Source organism: Gymnoscopelus microlampas (genome assembly GCF_963454915.1).
Source record: "Gymnoscopelus microlampas genome assembly, chromosome: 10".
In the NCBI taxonomy this organism is placed as follows: Eukaryota; Metazoa; Chordata; class Actinopteri; order Myctophiformes; family Myctophidae; genus Gymnoscopelus; species Gymnoscopelus microlampas.
In genome coordinates this window covers 41,819,673-41,843,391 of record NC_139947.1, presented here as the reverse complement: position 1 = coordinate 41,843,391, position 23,719 = coordinate 41,819,673, and the positions used below count along the sequence as shown (strand labels likewise).

Below are 23,719 nucleotides of genomic sequence, written 5' to 3'. Positions count from 1 at the left end.
AACATTAAAACCTATAGCTTCATTAATTAAGTGTTGGTACAATTAAAATTAAGTGAGGTTTTGATGTCATGTACTACAAAATGAAGGTGTACTGGTGGATTAACACCTCGATTGAGAGCACCATAATGATATTTTCATCAGGTGGGAATTGAAAGGAAGTATTTTAAATTAAAAATGTCACTGTAATAACATAAGTTGAAAAACAGTTTTTATTGCCTTCCATGCTCACCTTAAATGGAGAAGTATATTTTTTTTATCAGTAACGTTTGGCAAAACATCATGGAAGATAATTGGTAAAAAGGGAACAAATATAGCTGCTCGCTTTAAAAAAAACGTGTTCACATTATATAAAAGAAAAGAAAACAGCAGTTTTGGCCCCAGGACACAAATTGTACAAATATCCTGTTTTGAAAAGTAAATATCGACATGTCTAAATCAAACATCACAGATACTGAATAAACAAAGCAAAATATGACTGTACAGTAGCAGAGACATGCTAATAATTGATTATGAAACAAATTCAACCTATAATAGCACCCTAGACATTTTGAGCAAATCCCAATACTTCTTGTTTAGCACTATAAATCTACACATACCTGTTCTGTCACCTGTCAGTACTCCTGTGCCTATGCATGACTGTGCTGTACAGCACAACATCTTGACTTAGCCCGCAGTGGGCAACTCTCAAAAGACAAATATTCAAATTTCTTTATAGTTGGCCAGAAGCCACTCTTTTTTAGACCACTGTTAAGATCCAATGACTCCTTTGCTGCCAGCCTTCTAACAAGTTCAGATAAAGTACTCCTTCTTTTCGACTGCGGCTTGAACCTTGCAGTCCTCATCAGGGTCCTCTCCTGGAGCCAGTTCCCCTGTTGTTCTGTAATCGCCTTTGTTGTGGCAGAGATATCGATAAAGAAGGAATCCCAAACCAAGTACTGTCAGCAGGACCAGAACTATAACCACTGGAAAGACATGGCAAACTCGTTTTTAAAACACATTAAGTAAGACCAAAATGGATGTTGTGTTAATGCGGTCAATTGAGTGACTTTTGGCATCGGAAGGAATGAGTAGCATGAGCATCATTACCTGCAATAACAGTGGAGTCTGTGTGCATTGGAACTGCAGTTGTTACCACTGAGAAGAACAAAATAAATAGATAAATACAATTATTTTACAAAGCTTGGAGACAGATGTTATGATTTTAAAAACCTATTTTACATTAGGAGAACTGTCAAGTTGTAACAGTCACAGTTGGGACACTATACACAGCCTTTAGGCACGATAAAAAAAAAAGAACAGGAGTTACCCTCAATCAGTGTTGTGTTTGCATGCGTGGGAAGTGATGTTAGTGTCTCCATAGTAGATGCTGAAAATATGGCAGGTATATGAATTAAATTAACACTTATTTTAATACAACACACACTAAAATTAAGTTCAAAACATAGGCATACCTTCAACTGTATCCAGATGCGGGGGAATTGTTGTGGAAAGCCCAATTTCTGATACTGAAATTATACCAGTTAAGCAAATTAAAATGTGCAAAAGAGCTCATATCTATTTCTAGTCTGCTGGCCACACTTTGTGTTATTGATTGATTGAATACTTTATTAGACAGAAATGTAAACAGCACGAGGTACAGTCAGACATTTAGGCTAAAAGGATAACACAAAGAAGTCCTGGGGACTTGTTTCCACTGTGCTCCTATGTATTCAATTCATCATCATGGCACAATGTCTGAGCAAGGGCAGCATATTAAAGGAGTAGTTCACCCAAAAGATTACTTAAAAAAAAGAAATCTCCATTAATTCAAGGCTTTGTGGAGTGTGTAATTGATAGAAAACAAGTAATTTTTTGGATGAACTACTCCTTTAAGTGTTGAGACACAGTAATCTGATTATGAAGGGCTGGACCTGAGACAAACTTGTCAAACACTTAATTGATTTCTAAATACATGTAGGCCTACGCTATGACACAATATCCTTATCAACAGAACCACCTACTGATGTATGAGAAAGGCTGAAGTTATCATAGCTATTTCCCAGTCGACCACACAAAAACAAACTTTATCACTAACCCCAACAGTCTGTATGTACACTTAACCTTTACTATCAAAAGAATTAAGTAACTTGTTCATTTGATAAGGTTAAAGCTCAATATTGGGGGTTTGGGTTAGAGTATAATGCTAATCAAACATACATACCATTCAGGGGTGGACTGGAGGACGTCATGATGACTGATGTTGTCTGGTGTCACAAACTATGACAAACAAGTAGAAATATTTGAAATGGAAACATGACTAAATGGCTTTTTAAAGTTTGATTTTGACTATGACTCGAGTGACACTTAATATCTTGTCATACCAGTAATTACATCATGCCACTGACTCTAATCAGCTGACATTCTCTATCTATCAATGTAATCTGTTGACTCGACTGGTTTGGTCTACAGTTCACTACAGCCACACTCACAGCATATCCCGTTTCAGTTCCCTTAGCTTCCAACTTTACAGAACTGCAGTGGTGGAAAAAGTACTCAATTACTTAAGTAAAAGTATCAATACTGCAATGTAGAAATACTCAGTTACAAGTAAAAGTCCGGAAAGTATTGGTATAAAAATCTACTCAAAGTACCAAAAGTAGAAAGTACTCATTATGCAGAATGTCCCATTTCACAAGGTATCATGTATAAAATGTATTAGCATTTTTTTTAAATAGCAGATCTACAAGTCAAGCTCACAATGCGCTTTGTGAGCGTGTAGATCGGCTATTTTCAAATGGCCGAAATGTATGGGCTTAAGTGGATAATGTATATTTTGAAAACCTAATCGAAATCTACAAAGTAACTAAAATGTTCTAATACTTGTAGTGGAGTTAAAAGGTACACTATTTGCCTCTGGGGTGTAATGGAGTAGTAAAAAGTATGTTGGAAATACTCCAGTTAAGTAAAAGTACCTCAACATTGTACTTAAGTACAGTACTTGAGTAAATGTAATCAGTTACTTTCCACCACTGCCGAACTGGGAAAGTTTCTTAACTTGTGAAGACAACACGGCCCAACCCAAAGTAACAAAAACGTGCAATAAACTGTCAGCTTTTACCAAACGGATCTACCAAACATCCCAGCTGCTTGTTAACACTCAGCAGTCAGCAGACATTGTTCTGTTCAGCACGGCGGCTACACCACACACACACCCCACACACACACACACAGGCTTTTGTTTGAGCTGAGACTTACCTGTGGAGTCGATCAGTTCACCGTTCGTAACACAGCAGCAGCTTGTTTCCTATGCTTTAAATCATGAGGATGTACACAACCTCGAAACCAGCTCAAGTTCTAAATCATACAAAAGTATCTCTCTCAGGTAATTAATTAGCAGTTCAGTCTCGAAGATGCAGTAGTAGAGGCTTTGTACCAGTGTGTGTGAGTGAGTGAGTGAGTGTGTGTGTGTGTGTGTGTGCTGCTGGGAGGAGTTTCGCCCACGCTGTCGATTTCCGTTCCTGATTTCGTTCCTCCCCTTCACCCTCCCCCTAACCTGAACCCCCCCCCCCACACACACACACACACACACACACACACACACACACACACACACACACACACACACACACACTGAAAGAAGCAACAAGGTGTCATATTGTTATTATTTATTAACTGTATTTAGAGCAATCGACATTCCTGTTTATAATAGGCTGAAGTAGGCCCACATTTAAATTACATTCAATTTAACATAGCAATCAATCACTGTGCAATGTTAGCCCTATGGCTGTAATTTGATATTACTTGCATTTCATGTACTTATATAATACATGAAATATATTATGTAATATCACAGCCATTCTAGGGTTGTATGTATAAGATTTAATGTGACATTGTTTTTAAACTATCCTGTCTATTCGCTCAACTTGATCAATACAGGACAAAGCAAAATCTACAAACAATTATAATTTACTGGAACTAAACTGAAACTGAAATAATGAGCTTAATAAAAAATCAACATTAACAAAAAGAAAAATGATTACGCCTATTATTGATATACTGCTGAGATTGTAGGCTAATTATGATTACAGTTTTTAAACAAACAAGCAGATGAAATGTTATCCAATGATACAATAGATAAATAACAATAAAGAGTCAGTGGATGGTTTATCATTCATTCAACAATGGCGTTACTAGAAATTTGATTCCGTCTTTCCACATTCATTACACGTTTCTGTCTCTTGTGCTGCTGATGGCTTCACTCCTCTAAACGTCTAGCCAATCCAATCCTGTCAAAATAAACAGAGTATAACTGATTGTATTAAACTCTTAGTTAAGTTTAGATAGACTGAAATATGAGTGCAAGGATACACAAAAAACACAAACCTTAAATGAAAGGTTTAATAGATTAAACATCTGTGCTTTTTGAGTCCATGGACCCTTGGTTTCCTACTGGAATATCCTAGATAACAGAGAAAGAAAAGGGAAAAGCTTACAAAATAGAACAATCTGCATCACTATACTTAGCCTGTGTCTGCTGGACAACTGACCTTGGCTACAAAGGCGACAGCTTTTGCATCAGAATCAAGGCCAGAAACGTCGCCATTCCCCAGTCCATTAGATTGAGGAGTCTCAAGGGCAACAGGACTTTCCACTTTCTCCTCAATGTAGAGTGGGGCGTTGTCTACCGCAGATAGCTGGAGCTCCAAACTCTCTGAGTCATAGGAATTGTTAAGTTCTGAGCTACTCTCACTTGGCGGAGGGTTCTCTTCTTCTCCTTTATTATCAGTGGTGATCAAAGGTGTGTCTGCAGAAGCCTCCAGCTCAGGTTCCCCCTCCTTCACGTCCCTCTCTCCTCCCTCTAGACTGTTGTCTTCTCCACACTTCAGCTCATCACCAGCAGCCTCCATCGTAGTGTCAGACTCGGGATTGGCCTCCGCAGGAGAGTGCTCACTGTCGCTGTGGGTGGATTCTGCATACTGATCTCTGAGCTCTGAACAGGAGCTTTCCAGTGGTGGGGATTGTGGGGACATGGTAAGGGTACTGCTCTCCCTGGACAGAGTTTCATCACGGTAAGGTCTATCAGGAGATCTGAAGGTGGACTTTCGTTGGGAAGGTCTGGGGCTGTAGCCCGCGTGAAAATCAGAGAAGCTGGACTTCCATGATTTTGGGGACATCAGTGAACGTCTCTTCAGGGAGCCATGGCTGAAATAAATACAGAAAAATATAATCTCTACATTTTCAACTTCTTCTCCCCGTATACAATAAGATAAGTGAATAAATCAGAACAACTTTGAAAGTCAGAGTGAAAAATATAAGCTAACCGTTGTAGTCCCTTGACGACAAACACCTTGTCGGGATGCTCAGCCTGCAGCTCCTTCATCACATTCTGCAAATCATGGTTGAGCTAAAAAAAAGAAGACATGGTTAAAACATTCTGTGAATGTTGTCAGACAAGTGCATTTTATTGTCAGATGAACACAACACGAGACATACCGTGCTCATTTCCTTATAGAAGACATCTCGTAATGCTGAGATAGCTGAGAAGACTGCCACGTAGCATCCAATACGGCTTCAAGAGAGATATAAGAGAGGAGTATGTGAACACATGAAAATCTTTAATTTAACACAGATGATTTTACTGTGTAGTCAGTATTTGAACACATCAAAGGTCAGAGTCAGGGATTATTCTCACAGTTACCAAATCAAAAGCTATCTAAAGTAATGCAATATCTGCTTTCTGCTCTTACCTATCAAAGAGAATTGGGAGCTCTTCCTTTAGCTCATTGTTGATGCTTTCATAGACACTTTTGGCAGAGCTGACTTCTTCCTCTGCCTGCAAACAACAAACAAACAACAGCAGCATCAGTCATATGAAACTTTAACTCAGCTATGTGTTGGAATAAGAAATGAGAATAGGTCAGTCATTTTCTCTGACCTTAGCTATTTTGACATCATCTCTCTTCTTAGCGTTTTGCAGTGCCTCCAGGTGGTGATGAGAAGAATCATAATCTACCAGTTTTCTGCCCCTTTTGGAAATTTTCTCCTGCAGAGAAAAAAATATATATATACACATAGCATAAACCAGTAGGTACAGTATGTAAATAAGGTGCATAAGGTTAGACACAAAGGTGGTAACACTTAGGTAGGTCCACATAGCAGCAGGTATGTTCTCTCTCTCTCTTACTGTGTGTATATATCCCTTTGTGTGTACATTTGTGTGCTTGTGCGTCGTGCCTTACCCTCATATCTGGGAATTGACCAATGTAAGTCTCCATGGTGCGTACTGCCTGGTCCAACATCTTCACCTCATAGTCATTCCACAAGAGGTCCTCACCCTTATCGAGTGAGAGAACATACACATTGCTTTTTTCATTTAAACGACAGAGGAGTTTCAAGTTCTCTTGCAAAGCGCGAATATATGTGTGGAGGAAAGCAGTTTTCAGTACAGTAAAATCCTCAGTGTTAAATTAACTCTGGGAGAGTAAAAATGAACCCAAATGGACCTGTACTTTAACGTGTTTTTTTCTCATCTGTGATCATAGCTGACCTCTACAATGGCTCCCAAGTCCTCCTCGGCAGCCCAGTCAGTCTCATAAGCATCAAACAGAGACTGGGACAGGCGTTTTGAAGCATCTCTCATTTCTGTAGTAAATGAACAGATTCATAATCAGGATGTATGTATTTCTGGTGTAGCTTTGTGAGCTATAGTATCTCCCCATTTGCAACATGTACAAATATATTGATCATTCACCTCTGAGAGCATTAAGGTAGGCCTTTAAGTCCTTGTTCATTCGGCTCCCATCGGTCTGCAAACAGAGGCTAGTGTTATATCCAGTGTTATGATTTATTATGTATATCATGTTAACTTTATTGAGCACAATTATTGTGCAATTATTATTATGTAGCATGCAGTATCCCATAATAGGCACATATACACAGGACATTGTGCTGCCTAGAGTTCAGCACTCAGTGGCTATAATACTGATACCTGCTGGTCAGTGAAATCTTGGAGGAAAGTGTCAAATTGTTCATCTCTGGTCTCCACTGTCTTCCCCAGCTTTTGTAATACCTACACAGCAAATACACAACTCAAAGTAATGCATGTCATAACAAACAGGAAATGTAATTTCAAGTACTTTTATAAAGGAGAGGTGGTGTGATGATACCTTTTCCTTGCTTCTACTCAGTTGCCTTTGAACCTTTTTAGCAAAGACTCCAGCACTGCCTTTTGGACTGTTGCCCTCTGCCATATTTGTATCTTCTTTTGCAAAAGGTGTAGCCTATGTTGCTGAGATGAAGAAGAGAGAGAGACAAAAAACAATGTTACAAATTGCTACTGCATACGCATCATTTTGGTTTGTAGTGCTAGAAAACAAATGCAACTTCGCATTTGGACACGTGAGGGGTTTAATATTTCCATTTAGGCTATGTCGTTTTTCTGAATGACCCCTTAGCTGAGAGAGAGATGAAGCAGGACCCCCACTGCATATTGTTTAAAATTGTGTTGCAGATTAAACTTTTCGATAGATTTCATAGATAGCTCCAGAGACTTGTTTGACAGCATGTCATCAGTGTAAGTTGGATTCATGTTAATGTGCATTTTCAGACATTTAACCACGTTAACCGTCAATACTTTAGTAAATTTGACTATTCACTATGTACTTTTTCTCCCTCTACACCAAACCTCTTTGCCGAAAATAACCAATCTACAGGCTGGTGAGCTTGTAGAGCTGCTATTTTCGGGTAAAGTTCTTCTCAGAATAGGGATGCTTGGGTTAAAGTAGCTAATGTAAAAAAAATCCTATCACACAAATACTTGGTGGCCCCCCAGTAGTAACTCTGAGGACCCCCTGTTGAAGACCCCTGCTCTTTAAGTAGCTTCCATGAGACCATGACTACAATACCCAGAGTTCCCAGAGGTCAAGTCACTCCACCCACACTACTTGTGCTATCGTGGAAATGGTGAACTTTGCCCACCGTGTTTTGTATATCGTTACGACACGAAGGCGGTCCAATGACAGAAAACCAAATTCATTTGCTCCTCCAGCAGTTGGTGGACATGATAATGGGGAGCACTCTGACGAAATGTGCGATCACAGACCTGGGTATCCAATGGGTTGGCTGGGCCATTGCTTCAACTCTCAGAACGGAGAAGTTTTATGATTTGGCAGGTAATAATAATAATGTTGATTTATAGCCTATTACTTTGTGATTAATGTTTATGGCCACTGCCAGTCTGGCCACGAAATTCTTTGTGTTTCGTAGGCTGTTCAGTATCTCCAGCGGTGCAGCCTTATTAAACGTAGCTTCATATATGAATATCAGATAGAAAAGCGAAACGCTGTCATAATAATTATAGGTTAACATTAAAAGTAGGAGTTTTAATATTTGTACTTTTATATAATAGTGTCTAACTTAGGGGTTACTGTTGCAAAACGACTGTTATCTAAACAGCTCTTGTTGTAAAACAGCCCAATAGACGGTGTTGCCAGGTCTGCTTATTATAAGCGACTTTGGGCTTGTTTTTCTGTAAGTTGCATATTCTCCATTTATTTCAAGATTTTTTGAAAATAGCAAAATAGCTGATGTATACAGTATATAGGTTAAAGTGCTCATGTGGATGTGGCCTATAGTCGCCTTTGTGCTTGTTTTTCTAAACCTGGTTGCTTATTTCTCTCTCAAAATCTGGCAGCACTGCCAATAGCTCCTCCTTCTGCTTAAGAAGCAGCATCATAAAGCAGCTTAACATTAACACTCTGGTTTTTCCACATTTATCTATCAGATCTAAAGTTAGAAATCGATTAATTAATGGTTATCACTACCAAAGAACGTGGCCTGCCACTTCTGTATAACTATGCAAATTAGTAATTACAATGTAGGCTGGTTATTTATGACCAGATATTAGATAGTTATGCAGATGTAAGCTCATTGAGTCATATGGCTCGAAGTGTCATTTACAAAATCAAAAGGCAATAGGCCTACTGTATGTGTAAATATTTAATGTGAGTCACTTTGGAATTAGGCTATGTTTTAACCAACATGATTTTTGAATAAGGCTCTTACTTAACTTTTAATCTAGACAAATGTAATACAATCTAGACAAATCACAATCTAAAGTATTTTTCTTGTGACGTCATCATGTTTATGAGAACATTAAAACAAAAACGATTACCACAATCAATAAACATAAGTAAGTTACACAAGCTGGAGATGAAGTCCATTAAATACTTAATTAAAAGACTAAAAGCATAATTGGACCTATAATACAAAAGTTGCATTACCATCTCATAAATATATGCAACTTACCTGTAGACACCAGTGATTGATATCGTCTTAAAATGGCAAATGAATCACCTGGACAATTCTCTTATTCGTCCTCTTCTGTTCCCCAACTGGGATCTGTGCTTCTGGATATTTTACCCTTGAACTTTGGAACCAATTGTCTGCAGTTCCCTGGGTAAAAGATTTATTGAACACGCCTTACTCTGCAACAAGTGATATCCATAACCAATACCCACCAGTGACACTGGATGGCATATGCTGTTCCTTAAAGTCTAATCTCTGTTTGTCTTTGTTTTAGGATCCGGCACATTTATACTACTTGCCCACCTGAGTCGTATATGGGGTGGGGCGGGCCATGTGAGACAGAATGTGCAGACAGGGTTGGTGACTGCATGGGGACTCAGGTAAGCATGGTAGTGTGGATCCCATCCAGTGTCATGTACAGAACCTTTCCAGCAGAAAAGGCCAAAACGTGTTTTGTAGGATCTGATTGTTGCATGAACTCCTCATTAGTTTAATTAGTCTATGTAAGCTGTATAGGTATGAAGTCCTTGGCTAGGTCAGTGCTGAACCTATGAATGTGAGTCATTAAAGTTGGGTTAATGAATAATGTTTGAGTTAATGTGAAAGAACAGCAGTAACTGAGTAGGTTTTTTTTGCAGGCTGGGGACATTCCTCTTCTTGCGGATCCTGAAGGACGGCCATGATCGCAGGTTTAACAAAGTCAGAGACAGCCCAGGGACTTTCTTTGTATATTGGAGCATTCAAGGTATTTCGGATCATTGTGAACGTGTTCCTAGTTCAGCCATGCATTGCCACAGTCCTTGACCATCTCAGCACATTATAAAGGGATGGGACACCTCTATAAATCATTTCTGTCATTTTCATATTCCAGTCAAGATAGGATTAGATCGCTGCTGCTTATTTTCTATTACTATCAAATTCAGTGCATGTTGACTCTTTTTGGTGGGAGAATATAATAAAGTATTGTTATATTCTTATATCTCTAGCTGCGTGGGTATTTATGACGCTCCTGCCCACCCTCATGCTGAACAGTGAGAAGCGAGATGCTCCTCTTGGTATGAGGGATTACATTGGCTGGGGTCTGTGGGGCCTTGGCTTTGCCACTGAGGCTATCGCGGACCAACAGAAGTGGCTCTTCAAACGTGACCCAGATAATGCAGTAAGTCATGACATGTTGTCCTACACTGGACTTACATAAGTATGCTGGTCAATGTGTTTTTTCAGTGGCTTTCACAACTGCGTTTTTGAAAAATTAAACTTTTTTTGTCCTTTCAGGGAAAGTTTATTCAGAGTGGATTGTGGGCTTACAGCCAACATCCAAACTACTTGGGTGAGATCATGCAATGGTCAGGTCTGTGGCTGTCAGCCTCATCTGTAATGCAGGGTTCCCAGTACCTCAGTGTTTTGTCGCCTGTCTTTGTGTGGTTCCTGTTACGTCACGTCAGTGGTATCCCCATTCTGGAGAAGCAAGCAATGAATAAGTGGGGCTCCGACCCGGCCTTCCAGGACTACATTAAAAACACACCTCTTCTATGGCCACATCCTAAATTTTGATTTTAAGTTGTTTCCTTCTCAGCTCACACAGAAATTTATAGTTTCTGTATATACCCCTGAGGTACATGATGTGAGCACACACACCGGATACATACTCCAGAACGTTTGAATGTCTATGTCCAGACTGATTGTCTCTGTTAAATACTTTTTGTTATACAGTGTTGAATTTAAATAAAAAATAAACTACATTTTTAATTTCTTAAAGAAATTACCATCAATGTTTTCTACGCAGATTTATTTAAAGCAGTGCCATTCATATAAGTCTATACCAAACACATTATATTGTAGAATCAAAGGTATTCCCCTACGGTCTATTCTTACAGCACTAATCGCAAAAGTATATTGAATCATACGACCATGTCACCCGAAAATCTCTTAACGGCTCCCCGGGCATGCGTCATGATCTGTCCTTTACATCCCAAAGAGTAAAGCACTCAAACAGAAAGGAAGAGGAGACTTCAGGTGTAGTTAAATGTTCAAACTATATTTTACAAACCATAATAATTTTGTGTACTTGTACAAAATGGTAAACATCACAAGTTTTAAAAAATGAAGGGAAAAAAAAAAGACAATTCTGAATTCTTAGTATTGCTACAGTTATACAAACAATCTGAACAGTTCCTTTGGACCACTTGGGAGTGCAGAGTGAAGAACACTTTGAAAGTATGAAAAGTGAAATTCTCCTTTTGCAGCAAATAACATACGATACGTAATGCATAGATGATTATCTAAGTGAACAACCCAATGACGGTTAATCCATTTAGGAAGTACAAATCAGGATAGTGCAAACTCAAAACATCACTGTAGTATACTGGCATTACATACTGTACGTACAAGAGGAATACACTACGAACACAACAGCAGGCATATCTGGCAAGCAATTTTATTTGCATATCTTTTTTTATAACAAAAATCTAAACTAAAGAATGCTATATGCTGGCTTGAGTATAAAGCCACTGCATGGCAGTGTCGCTTGCCGAAAATAACTGATCTTCAAGCTAACAACAGCACATCGCAACACACAGTTGCTTGAAGATTGTTATTTTCAGTGACACTGTCGTACTACGGAGTATAAATTACACTTAAGCTGTAGAATGAAATGCTTAAAAAATATCTTCAACTTCTGAGTAATACATGAGTTGAAGCCCATTCTGCAAACAAATGACCATAAAACTGCATCTATAATATAAACTACTCTCAAATACCTCAAACAAACTGTAGTACCAAGCCCTAAATAAAAAAGGTATTCAAAGTACGCCAGATGATTTAGTTAGAACAATGTAGTAACACACAAATTTAAAACAATCAAAATACAAATCTTAAACAGTATAGAAACAAATAAGAATAGACTCAAAGGAAGCGTTTCAGAAAGCATTCAGGAAATGTTTTTGAATACAGAAATGTAGATAGGCTCTTGGCTCTTTGGCTGCTTTGCTCTTATCTGAGCAGTGGAGATGCAAAGTAGTTCCCTTGATGAGCAACTGCTGCTACTGGTTTGCTCCTGCTCCCAAATCTGCAACGCACACAAAACATACATCACAATCACCTCCAGGCTTAAAATGAAAATAGCCAATCTACAAGTTTGCGTTGAAAGCTTAATTTAGCATGATTGAAAATCAGTTCATTTCTAGTGGCAAGTGTACTACGGAGTATAAATGATTATTTAGATATTCTGAAGCAGATACCGACAATAACATGTTTACTACTTGTGGCTAACCTCTGTGAAGGACGTAAGCATCATTTAGCAAGAAAAACAGTTATGGTCGGCAAATGACATCGCCATACTACAGAGTATAACTTAAGCTGAAGTCAGATGTTCTTAAGAAGATACCAAGGATTAACATGTTTGATTCTTTAATTTCCACCGCTACGGCAAGCTGAGGAAGGAGAGGAGCGTCATCTCAGTGTTTACCTTGGTGTCAGGGAGGACTTCATGCGTTGGGACAAGGAGGTGGAGGAAGGGGTTTTGCAAAGCTGGTGTTCTGGGGTGTTGATAGGCCCCAGTATGCTCACAGAGTCTACAGCAACACATACAACACATGTCAACATTACAATGTGATTTGGAAGCATACCACTCACGCTGATATGGGTGTACAATAGATTACAACTTCAAGATATCACCCAATGGGCCAGTTTAGTTTTGTAGTGACTTACTTTTCATATCTGGGGTGGCATAGCAGTTTGCATTCTCAATGATGATCATGTCATCCCTATTTCGCTGCATGTTTTCCACCATACCAAACTGATTCCAGTACTCAGCGGGCAGGGACAGCAGACGCTCAACAACCTTAACAGAATGATGATCAGAACGAAATACTGAAATAGCAAGTTTAGCGAGTTGCTACCTAATCCCTCTTCCAGCATAGTCTATATAACTAGAGGGAACATTTTCCTCAGTTCTGCACATTATTATGATCAGTTCAACATTCAAGAAGCATTATGTTAAAATATTAGTGTCAATCATGTATTGTCAAACGACATGGCTGTATTATTAGTATAAGGTGCCTTTAGGATGTTTGCTAAGTCTCTTACCTTAGGTTGCCGTTTGGTGTCTTGTAGGATTGTCATGGGTTCAGGGTTAGGTACCGCATGACCTACAAGCGTTGGTCCAAAAACGCGAGCCAGGTTGCTTATGTCCATTTTGGTGTCCACACTCCGCGCAACTCTGAAAAAATATTGCCCCTTTTAACCAAGCTTCTTTGTCAGAAAACCCACAGCATCAAGTGATTCTTTTGTCAAATGAACTAAATTTCCATTCCAATAAAACTAATCCGGTCAGCTCTCCTGCAAAGTTTTATTCAATAGAATACTTAGCCATCCAGTTTGAGGGTGGTAAATGTAAAAATGTTTATCAGTAGTGCAATTGATGTGTCCAAATGTGACACAAAGCGGCAGCATCGTTGCAGCTAGTACTTAAGTACTAAAAAGATGGGCCTAATGAAAAGAGACATCCAACCAAAGCACACTGGCTTTTATTGCATTTTATCTTGCCAACTTGGTCTGTGCAATCACTCTATGTGGTTCTCCAAAATAGAGGTGGAAGAGGGATGTAATATTTCTGTTTGCCAGTTTTGGGATTTCGCCCCTCCTGTGAATTAGTCAAACTCTCAAATCACAATACCTGGGAATCTATGAGCTGAAAGAATATTTTGTGAGCAGCTGTGTGGGACCCAAAGAAAACACTGCACTAGGTATTTATCAGTGAACCACGAACAAACTAGAGGTATTTGCCACCCAAAGATCTTAACAACTTCCAAATAAATATAGAAATATAGAATATACATTTTACGCTACAACAAAACAAGCAGAAAAATCGGTTAGTATTGTTTAACCCATTAAAACCGGGAAAGCATCCGTGTCATTTTAGATTTTAACCACTTTAACCATTATTCTATACTTTGGCTATTCAAAAAATAGCAGATATACAGCCTGTCACTTTGTGCCGCGCAATGAGCTCGTAGATCTGCTTTTTTTGCAAAATCGTGAAAATGTGTGTGTGGAAATCTTTGAATATGTACATCTTTAAAGCGAACATTTTTAACTCTAATCTTTGCTTCTTGGGGTCCCTGGAACAAAATATTTGAGATGGGGGTCCGCGGCAAAATACATATAATTATGGGGGTCCTTGACATGAAAAGGTTTGAGAACCACTATATAGAAAGTAGAAACTAGGATTTAGGAGACATTTGTAGAATCGGCCTCAGGTCTTAACACATTGCCTGCCAGAGTTTTTTCAGATTTTTAGCTGTTGCCTGCCAGGGTTTTGCCATGTTTTTGGTACCTGTTCGCGTAGCCACAGATTTTTTTCCTCCGGTATGATTGATCCCCAGATGGTTTCTAATCACAGATGAGATTCAGGTGTGGTTTCACAAATGTCAACGAGGTCATTTTGACCTCGTTGACATGTTTGGTTGATGTTTCAATATAGCTCAAAAGCAGTAGTTTTAAACCAAAAAACAAAGTGAATTGTTTGTCCGTTTGAATTTTAACATTGAAGTGAATGGAGCAGCAAATCTTCGAACATTTTTAGCTCCTAATCTGTTCATAATTCGACAAGGGTTGAAATTATAAAAAAATGCAAAAAAAAAAAAAAAATTTTTTTTTTGAAAAAAAATTTTTTTTTTTCCCTTTTTTCCAAAGACGTATATATACGTCATTGGCAGGCAACAGCTGATTTCTAAATGACGTATATATACGTCTTAGGCAGGCAATGTGTTAATGGGTATATTAATGTATGCTGATATCTTATAAATAATTCTAGTAAGCTCACGGTGGTGGTGGTTGGTGGTGGTGGTTGGTGGTAGAGTGGACTCTTGATCAAACTGCGCATGCGTCGTTGGCAGGTTTCGCGAGAGAAACAAGCAGCAAGGTCTATGAAAACGACGCCAAACCAAACGAACCCTATAACACCAACATTGGCCCTAAAGCGCTTACAATCGGCGGACATGGCAACACCAACGCCGACGCTACACCATAGACCCCGCCCACTCTCTACTGTGGAAAAAGGAAACACTCCAGATTTTTCCCCCCACACACGATGCAGGATAATGCTCCATAAAGAACGGTTCTATGTCGTTCTCTTCCAGGATCGGGCGAACGTCCGCCAAGGCTCCGCTGTTTACCCTTTTGTATACATCGTATCCCAAAACTAATGGTAGATTCTAAACCGCACGGATGTTTAAGGTTTGGTCGGCTACATAATATTTTAGGTCGCCAGCGAAACTACCCGTTTAAATCGCTTATTTAGTCAGCCTGTGGCCATGTTTCCCATTGGAGCCAAACCGGGAGACACCGGCTACACGAGGCGCGCGGATACGTGCATCCCCCATACGCAGACTTTTAAAATAGGACTGGATCTAAAAGTGAGCGTATGTGCGTCAAAAACTCTGCTGTGTTTCGTGTGTGTGTGTGTGTGTGTGTGTGTGTGTGTGTGTTTGCGACGACGGGGGGGACGGGGGGGGAGTAGCATCGTGCCTCCGTGGTGTGTGTGTGTGTGTGTGTGTGTGTGTGTGTTCGCGACAGGCCACGGGCCGCATGGATGTACCGTGGTGTGTGTGTGTGTGTGTACGCCATTCTCCGTGCTGTGTGTGTGGGTGGGGGGGGAGATGAATCTGATCGCACCACAATTGCAACTTGGGTCCACGGCCGTGTATGCGTGGACACGCACGTGCGCATGCACGTTAGGGAGCCACGTGTCACAATGTACTTTATTTGTACTTTATACACACACACACACGACGCCCGTGTGTGTGTTCGCGACGGGAGGATGTACCGTGGTGTGTGTGTGTGTGTGTGTGTGTGTGTGTGTGTGTGTGTGTGTGTGTGTGTGTGTGTGTGTGTGTGTGTCTGTGTCTGTGTTTGTGCGCGCTCCCGACGGGGGACGGCTCCGCCTGTTATATGCGCGGGTGTTTGTGTTCTGTGCCTCCACGACGGGATGTGCGTGTGTGTGTACACACGAATACACCATTGGCTCTCAAAGTGGGGTCCAGAGTTCCAGGGGGTCCCCAGCTAAATGATAGATTAGGCACCAAATGGACCCTTATGGGTCTGTCACTCTGAGAGTGTACAAATGGAACCAAATGGACTCTAAGGGGTCCATTTGGTTCCATTTGTACACTCTCAGAGTTAAATAAACATAGACTTTACTATATAAATTGGGGTCCAAGACATAGAAATGCCATTACATGGGGGTCCATAGCCCTAATGCATGTCAAACTGGGGGTCCTTCAAATTAAAATGGTTAAGATTCACTGCTAGAGCCGTAAAAAAAGACGTCTCTTATGGGGGTCCCTGGCATAACAAGTGTCAATTTGGGGGTCCTTGACATAAAAACGTTGGAGAACCACTGCACTACACAGTACACTCACTTTCGATCCCTGATAAACTGTCTGTTCTCGGCCATTCTCCGTGCTTATATATATATATATATATATATATATATATATATATATATATATATATATATACACACATACACACACACGCGCCCGTGGGGAGGGGTGACGCAACGCGGGGGGAGGAGGACGGGAAGCCACGACGGGGAGGAGGGGGGGGGAAGCCATGAGGGGGGGGGGGGGGGGGGGAGCCACGACGGGACGCGCGCGGGGGAGAAACTGCGCGACAGGACGTGCATTAACCCCAACTTTGCAACTACTTTCACCTGCGCCTTTCACCGGGTATGGTCTAGTAATAATAATAATAATAATAGGTGAGAGTTCACGTCACATATCAATGCTTCATTCATACATATCAATACATCAGAATGGATACTAACTTCTGGAGGTGAAGGGCCATGTAAGCCAGCGTGTCCCTATTAGCCTGTGGCAGCTCACCAATAGTCTGGTACATTTGAGCTATACTGTTGTCATCATCTGGAATCTCTGAGGAAAAGCAAAGGAAACCATTTGTAAATTGAGGACAAGAAATAGACTTTTTGATTAATAGTAAGCAATAACAGCGTATTCTGTTTGGCAATAACAAGACTAACAATCTGGAAGATCCAACACACACACACAGTAATAAATTCATTAAGAAATGACACATGCCAACACGTATTACAAGTAATTATAACCAGAATTTATTATTGTTTTTGTTGGATTCTGCCAATTTCTTTCCATCTGTCTGGCTGGAAGCTGAGGCAGTCAGCCTGCTCAGCTACATAAGGCCGACCATTAACTTGAAAGCTTCAAACAGAAGCCATGTACAGTCATAATTAGAGTAAGCTTATTGTGAGACTATGTAAACCTACTGCACCCAATCCCCAATCTTGTTATATACATTTTTGTCCTGTGGATCATCCCTCTATATTTTTACATGAAAACAATTCTTCTACTGTACAATTATTACCTTGTAAGTTAACTGTTTTCATGATTACTCTCCCATACCTGCTGCTTCCATGAAGGCCCGGTTGAGGCGGAAGGTGACAATGGGTTCCTTGAGGTTTCTCAGGAAGTCCTTGAGGAGGCCAGTGATGGCGTGGATATCGTCCACCTTGCTGAGGGGCGGAATGGTCTTACCACGCAGGAATTTCTCCTTCAGCTCTTTCACAGTGCGCTCAGCACCAGACAGACGGTACAATCCAGTCTGAGAGCAAAGGAACACAATCAAACTGGTTAGGGGTGAAAAGGGCGAGAAGGCAAATGTCCTGTATCTCTGGGTACTTGGCTGCTGCTGGCTATCCTGTGGCATCATGGCATCATAAACTTTCTTCCCATGTCGTGTTTATGTCGGTTTTTCATTGTGCCAGCAAAGCACGGCTGCCCTTGTTTGCACAGTTATTTATTTGTTGCAGAGAATGCATCGTGCATGAAGTTTTTATGAATTTCTTGAAAATATATGCAATAGAGGGATCATATGCTCTTGATTTTATTTGACTATGTGCCACTCTCAAGCCGATCTGCCGATGCTATGGCTCAATGCTGCTTTGGGTAGTTGAAAACAGAATTTAATAGCCTAACAGTGACACTTAATATTTGTTAGGTTGTTTTTGCTAAAGTTAGCCAACTGCAGTGCATAGCAAGGTTATCTGGCTATCGAATATCAAATCGGTAACATTACTGCAGCATAGCTAACAGTGTGTTCACACATCACTGTCTGTTTCTGGGTATGGTCCTTCAGGGCTTGCGCTGTACTGTGACAGACAAATTGACCGATTGGCTCCACTCCTTCAGGCTCATGCTGCCTTTTATTGACACTTGATTCATGTGCTTCCAAACTCGCACCACTCTTTTGCTCTGGGTAGGTTTTTAAAGCACCCGCTCAAAAGGAAAAAGAATCCAACTGAATTGGCACGAATCACGCAGGTGACACATTTCAGATTAAAAATGACACATTTCACTGAAAGGTGTCTGAATGCCTGTAAATTTGCCCAATGTTCCAATCTGAGGATGGTCCCATTACTTAATTACATGGCTGGGATCCATGACCTCTCCAACTATACATTATAATCTCAGAAAAGTTGACAGACAGATCGATAGATAAAGTTAGATAGACAGAAAGACGGGGGCAGATTGAGAGAAGAGAACAGTAGCATAGTTCTAAGAACTGATCAACAGCAGTTTCCAAAAAGACTGATTCCCATCATGTTGAAATCTAATGAAGTTTCAAATATGTCCACAGACTTCTTCACAATGTGATGGGACTTCAACTTAAAGGGTTTCTTACCATCGCCTGTCCAGCATTTAATCATGATTTGGCAAAAAGTTGTTGCTCATGCCTTTTTCAGTTGCAAATAACATATTTATTGTCTGGGCGACATTATCGCACTAATATACTTTTCTGTAGTGATAACTAGGGACCTCACCTCAGGCTAAATTGACCTACCATCTCAGGCATAGACATGAACCACTCACCTCTTTTAGGCCCCTTTGCTCAATCTCAGTGACACAGTGGATCACCAATTCAGGAATCATGGGTGATGAGTGTGGCGCATAGTCTGCAAGGGTACCCTGCAGCATAGCACCCAAACATGTTATAAAAAACAAACAGAGATAGGACCGTATTATAATCATCATGTTGTCTTTGGGAAGAACACGCATACAAAATAAATGTTGTCACACATACCTCGTTAAGCTTGACAGGTGTACCAACCATGTTGGGGATGCATGGCAGAGGGCAGCGCTCACGGCACTCAGGGTGGCTGACTACTCTGCAGTCACGACACTTAAGGGATACCCTTCCAAACTTGATCCTCTTGCCACAGGGAACGCAAGACTCTGGCTTGATAACCTGTTTAATTAACGCAATTAATGCAATCAAAAGACTGGTAGTAGCTTCACCTCCCATCCCAGGTGAACCATATTTTTATTTCACTGGGTAGATGTTAAGACCATTCTTCTCAAAAACATTATTTGGCATGGCACACCAAATACTGAAATTTTTCGGGTGAAACAGTAAAATGATCTTAAACAGATTATTTTTTTACAGATCACTTCAAAATGTATCGAGGGTAAATGCATTATGGAGGAATCATGACATAGCACTCCCTCTACCACATTTGCTCCCCCATCACTGCCACCATTTCTGAGCAGAGATAACTTTGGCCAACCAGAGAGAATATATTACTTAAATCTTGATCTAGTAAAGTAAAGGATTGTAATGTTGCTCTGCAGTGGGCAATTGCACTTTAATAAAATAAAGTATTTATTTCCCATGTTTCATTTACTTGTAAGTTGAAAAAATGTTTTACCGTTTTGGAGACAAACTCATGATGGCGGATTCCCCCATTGCCCTGTGGAGTGCTGGGCTCAGCTCTCATCTCTGGTTTGTTTGGCTGTTTGAAGATGTCCTCAGATGTGACAGATTCAGAGTCCCACTCCATTGCAGCTTGAGCAGGAGAGAGCAGAATATTAGTTAAGACTAGAACATAGTAGATATTGGAATTATTCATTCCAATCTCTCGTTGGAAAATGGTTTTGAATGAAGTGAGTGAGTGTATGTATGCATGCAAGTCATAGTTATTGACACGCATTCATGCATCAGAATAACAGATATCCAATTCTGCCTTTCTAACCACAAATACTGATTAAATAACACAAAAGTATCAAGCTACAGTTAGTGGTAGCATTGCAACATAGGACAGGATTGTTCACGTTTTTTTCACAATATATTTGATGCTTTGCACTTTAATGTGCTACAAATACTAAAGGAAATAAGATTAACTCTCACCTGTCTTTCTCCTGCTGCGAGTCCAATAGGGATTGGGAACAGTCTCAATAGTAGAGACTGCCTCAACAGGTCCGCCATTTGCAGGCATTGTCACTACAGTCTTGGCAATGAGGGACTCATTTCCCTACGAGAAATAAATGAAGAATCGGACATTTACACTCCTTTTCAGTTATTTAAATCAATTATTAGTTGCACCCCTAAATACAACAAAATTATGTTGATGCATTTATGTCCAAGTAATTGACCCAGATGAATCTGCACAACATACCCTGTCTGATGTTCTGCCTGTAGAACAAGACCTTTTGGAGGCAAGAGGAGGGCCATCAACATGTCTGGAGGAACGCTAGGAAAAAGAGAGAATAAACCTCAAACAAACCTGCCAGACTCCAAAGCGCTAACATTTAGGAGGAAAATTCAACACTTTAGTTAACATACCCTCTTCTGTCGTTTCTTGAGACGCACTGTCCTCACTACAGAGGAGTCCCAATCCTGTAAACAAGATACAGATTAGACAAACTGTAAGGTAATCTGCATTCTTTCTTCTTACTGACGGATGAATATGATATTTAATTAGATTTATTACGTTGAAACGTGAAAAATATGCTTACGAGAGAGTCATCCGTTTTGTCATAACTGATGTCTGACAAGATGGAGGCATTGGACTCATCGATTCTTCCGAGTCTATGAAGAACAAATCAGATCATATGTGTTAATATCATGTCACGGACCCCCATTTCAAATTATTCAAAAAATATTTTAAAGCAGTAGGACATTCACATGGTATGTGCGGGGTTCAAACCCAATACTATAGGACGTGTGTGTGTGTGTGTGTGTGTGGGGGGTCATATCTACCTTCGGCTGGTGTTCAGGTTCTGTGCTGGCTGCGTGCGCGAGTTGAGGAATGCCAGCGCTGAGCGTTGCTCTTCATTCAGCTTAATGCTGTTTGAGCCGGATCCCTCGTTGATGAGAAGATCTCGAATCAACTGCAGCTGACGATCCTTTATGATATTAAGACAGACAAATTACTTGATGTGGATTAATGAATTTATTTATATAGCACATTTCCAGACATCATCACAAAGTGCTTTACAGAGCAGGATAAAAAAGAACAACATGATAACGCATTGGAGATAAACTACAACAGACGATCATAAAATAAAACACATAGTAGGCACACAATGTAAATTAAAACCATACAGATACACTCAAATGAAACAAAAGTGGTAGGAAACATTTTGGAAAAGGCCTTAGCATAGAGATGGGTTTTCAGAAGAGTTTTAAAATATGACACTGATTTTGCACGTCTTAGGTCAACAGGTAGGGCGTTCCAAAGCTTAGGGGCCCGAACTGAAAAGGCCTGTCCACCCTTTGTGATGATTGCGGATGAAAGGGCAAGCAATATGCCTAGTGGCAGAAAATAAAATCAAACTTAAGTTAACACATAAGTTCAAGTCCAACATACCAGCTTCTCACAATCAGTCTCCGCCTTCTGCCGTCGACGGATCTCAACATCCACTTGATTGCGTGCATGTTTCAGTTTGACCTCCAGTGCTCCTCGGTCACTCTCTGCTTGGGCCAGGACATCCTTGCAGGAGCCCAGGTCCTGCTCTACTTTAAGCCACTTCTTTCGGCACTCCTCAAAGTTCAGCACCATCTGAATGAAGTCTGGGAGAGGAGGCATGAATGAATGAATGTCTAAAAGATGGACCGGCAGCCAGACATGTCTGCACAGTAAAATTCTCAATGTAAATATATATCCATTTCTAACTCAAAGTGTACAAAATGCAACCGTAAACACATAAACACTGTTTATTAACGGTTTGCAAAAAGGTACAGCAAAAGAATCACATAGAAAATCAGTGTGAGTCAATGAAGTAACCTTAACTAGATGTAGAAACAACAAAACTTACGGGGTTCTATGTTTTCACTGTTGAGGGTGTTAATCTGTGAGATTAACTGGTCATATAAACGGCGCAGATTCAACGCAGAGTCCATGGTTTCCTGCCTATTGTAAAAAGACACAACACACATTGACTCAGTAAACGGGTAAAATAACCTGCCCTTGGACCGAACCATATAAACACAGCAAACACGAACAAATGCATTTGTTCTGCGGTGCGTTTACACGACAACAATGGTTAGGCCCAGTGGTGGAAAGTACATTTACTCAAGTACAACTTTGAGGTACTTTTACTTCACTGGAGTATTTCGCAGTTTCAATACTTTATACTTCTACTCCACTACATCTCAGAGGCAAATATTGTACTTTTACTCCACTACTTAATTACTTTAAAACTTTAGTTACTTGTTACTTTGCAGATATGTATTTTTGTATTATAAAACAAACATTAAGCCCTATTTTATACCTCGGCTATTTGAAAATAGCCTATCTGACTACAAGCTCACAACGCGTTGCATCGGCTTTTGGTACTTAAAGTATATTTTTGATGCCAAATACTTTACTTACTCAGGTAATGTTTTGAACACAGGCCTTTTACTTGTAACACTGGTTAGGCCTATAATTAGCACACGCTAATGGCGTTAGCAACGGATCTTCAAGTAACGTTAACGGTTTCCACGGAACCGTTATTAACGGTTTAACTACGCCTCAAAAAAACTACACGGTGTAAAACTATAACGTTACAGTATTGCTGGCGTTGGAACATTCCATACCTTTAAAAAGCAAGCCTCCACTACGGTGTTACAATGTGTTGTGTTGTGATGATCAGGTTGGTTGATCAGACAGACTCTCGACAACAGGAAGAGTCTCTTGTGTTGTTTGAACCACACTCTGGACGGAGAGCGCGTTGCATTTCAAATGTAGACGTTTAGCCAATGAATGAACAGCTTGGTGTACTTGGGTAGAGCGCCTCTGCAAATTAAAACAGCGCCTCCAAGAGGAAGAAACAAGAAAGTGGCTTTGAACAGGGGTCTTCAACGTTTTCAGGCCAAGGACCCCCTAGCTGAGAGAGAGGCGAGGCGTTTTCAGGCCAAAAACAAAATAAAAATAGAATTAGAAAACAAGTCCAAATAATCAACTACACTGTAGAAACAAGCCCCAAAAAACGCAACCCGCAACTACCAATATTTATAAGCAACTTTACAGAAAGACAAGCCCAAAGTCGCTTATAATAAGCGTACTAGCGTAGCCTACTGGTCGCGGCGTAGAGCGCCTCGGCATACAGCGCCCCCTAGAGGAAGAAAGAAGAAGGTG

At 40.3% G+C, this 23,719-nt stretch overlaps 4 protein-coding genes across 5 annotated transcripts; 1 reads left to right on the top strand and 3 right to left on the bottom strand.

Annotated features, from left to right (window-relative positions):
* Positions 1 to 235: 235 nt before the first annotated feature.
* LOC311053500 (uncharacterized protein) lies at positions 236 to 3,439 on the bottom strand. Of its 2 annotated transcripts, none has more exons than XM_084069089.1 (6): positions 3,231 to 3,439; positions 2,201 to 2,256; positions 1,452 to 1,505; positions 1,307 to 1,366; positions 1,087 to 1,134; positions 236 to 962 (listed from the first exon to the last, which is right to left on the bottom strand). In XM_084069089.1, exons 2-6 carry the CDS (start codon positions 2,226 to 2,228, stop codon positions 790 to 792), a joined length of 363 nt encoding a protein of 120 aa, XP_083925215.1. In that variant the 5' UTR covers positions 2,229 to 2,256; positions 3,231 to 3,439; the 3' UTR covers positions 236 to 789. The 2 variants fall into 2 exon arrangements, with proteins under 2 accessions (XP_083925215.1, XP_083925214.1); XM_084069088.1 differs by having other exon boundaries at positions 3,235 to 3,439.
* A 926-nt stretch (positions 3,440 to 4,365) lies between these two features.
* bin2a (bridging integrator 2a) lies at positions 4,366 to 7,229 on the bottom strand (the record flags this gene model as incomplete). Its single annotated transcript, XM_084070112.1, has 11 exons — positions 4,366 to 4,438; positions 4,527 to 5,181; positions 5,301 to 5,383; positions 5,473 to 5,548; positions 5,727 to 5,812; positions 5,915 to 6,022; positions 6,219 to 6,314; positions 6,527 to 6,621; positions 6,731 to 6,785; positions 6,968 to 7,048; positions 7,146 to 7,229. 11 exons carry the CDS (start codon positions 7,227 to 7,229, stop codon positions 4,385 to 4,387), a joined length of 1,473 nt encoding a protein of 490 aa, XP_083926238.1. The 3' UTR covers positions 4,366 to 4,384.
* A 717-nt stretch (positions 7,230 to 7,946) lies between these two features.
* Positions 7,947 to 11,011, top strand: LOC311053183 (uncharacterized protein). The gene is made up of 5 exons (XM_084068633.1): positions 7,947 to 8,150; positions 9,560 to 9,665; positions 9,924 to 10,030; positions 10,272 to 10,444; positions 10,561 to 11,011. Exons 1-5 carry the CDS (start codon positions 7,994 to 7,996, stop codon positions 10,837 to 10,839), a joined length of 822 nt encoding a protein of 273 aa, XP_083924759.1. The 5' UTR covers positions 7,947 to 7,993; the 3' UTR covers positions 10,840 to 11,011.
* Positions 11,012 to 12,232: 1,221 nt separating this feature from the next.
* racgap1 (Rac GTPase activating protein 1) lies at positions 12,233 to 23,315 on the bottom strand. The gene is made up of 17 exons (XM_084069106.1): positions 23,179 to 23,315; positions 22,416 to 22,510; positions 21,968 to 22,170; positions 21,358 to 21,503; positions 21,114 to 21,186; positions 20,941 to 20,994; positions 20,774 to 20,848; positions 20,506 to 20,629; positions 20,027 to 20,163; positions 19,402 to 19,566; positions 19,191 to 19,286; positions 17,724 to 17,922; positions 17,114 to 17,219; positions 13,372 to 13,504; positions 12,994 to 13,126; positions 12,752 to 12,857; positions 12,233 to 12,352 (listed from the first exon to the last, which is right to left on the bottom strand). Exons 2-17 carry the CDS (start codon positions 22,498 to 22,500, stop codon positions 12,277 to 12,279), a joined length of 1,911 nt encoding a protein of 636 aa, XP_083925232.1. The 5' UTR covers positions 22,501 to 22,510; positions 23,179 to 23,315; the 3' UTR covers positions 12,233 to 12,276.
* Positions 23,316 to 23,719: the final 404 nt, after the last annotated feature.

What these genes read in the sequence shown, in the direction of transcription:
- LOC311053500 (XM_084069089.1), bottom strand. Translation starts at nt 2,228, where the DNA reads ATGACGTCCTCCAGTCCACCCCTGAATG. An exon ending in GCATCTGGATACAGTTGAAG is followed by an intron (nt 1,367 to 1,451) that starts GTATGCCTATGT and finishes CCATATTTTCAG; the next exon opens with CATCTACTATGGAGACACTA. An exon ending in AGACTCCACTGTTATTGCAG is followed by an intron (nt 963 to 1,086) that starts GTAATGATGCTC and finishes ATGTCTTTCCAG; the next exon opens with TGGTTATAGTTCTGGTCCTG.
- LOC311053183 (XM_084068633.1), top strand. Translation starts at nt 7,994, where the DNA reads ATGACAGAAAACCAAATTCATTTGCTCCTCCAGCAGTTGGTGGACATG. An exon ending in GAAGTTTTATGATTTGGCAG is followed by an intron (nt 8,151 to 9,559) that starts GTAATAATAATA and finishes TCTTTGTTTTAG; the next exon opens with GATCCGGCACATTTATACTA. An exon ending in AACGTGACCCAGATAATGCA is followed by an intron (nt 10,445 to 10,560) that starts GTAAGTCATGAC and finishes TTGTCCTTTCAG; the next exon opens with GGAAAGTTTATTCAGAGTGG.
- racgap1 (XM_084069106.1), bottom strand. Translation starts at nt 22,500, where the DNA reads ATGGACTCTGCGTTGAATCTGCGCCGTTTATATGACCAGTTAATCTCA. An exon ending in ATGAGTTTGTCTCCAAAACG is followed by an intron (nt 19,567 to 20,026) that starts GTAAAACATTTT and finishes TTAATTAAACAG; the next exon opens with GTTATCAAGCCAGAGTCTTG. An exon ending in CACCTGTCAAGCTTAACGAG is followed by an intron (nt 19,287 to 19,401) that starts GTATGTGTGACA and finishes GCTATGCTGCAG; the next exon opens with GGTACCCTTGCAGACTATGC.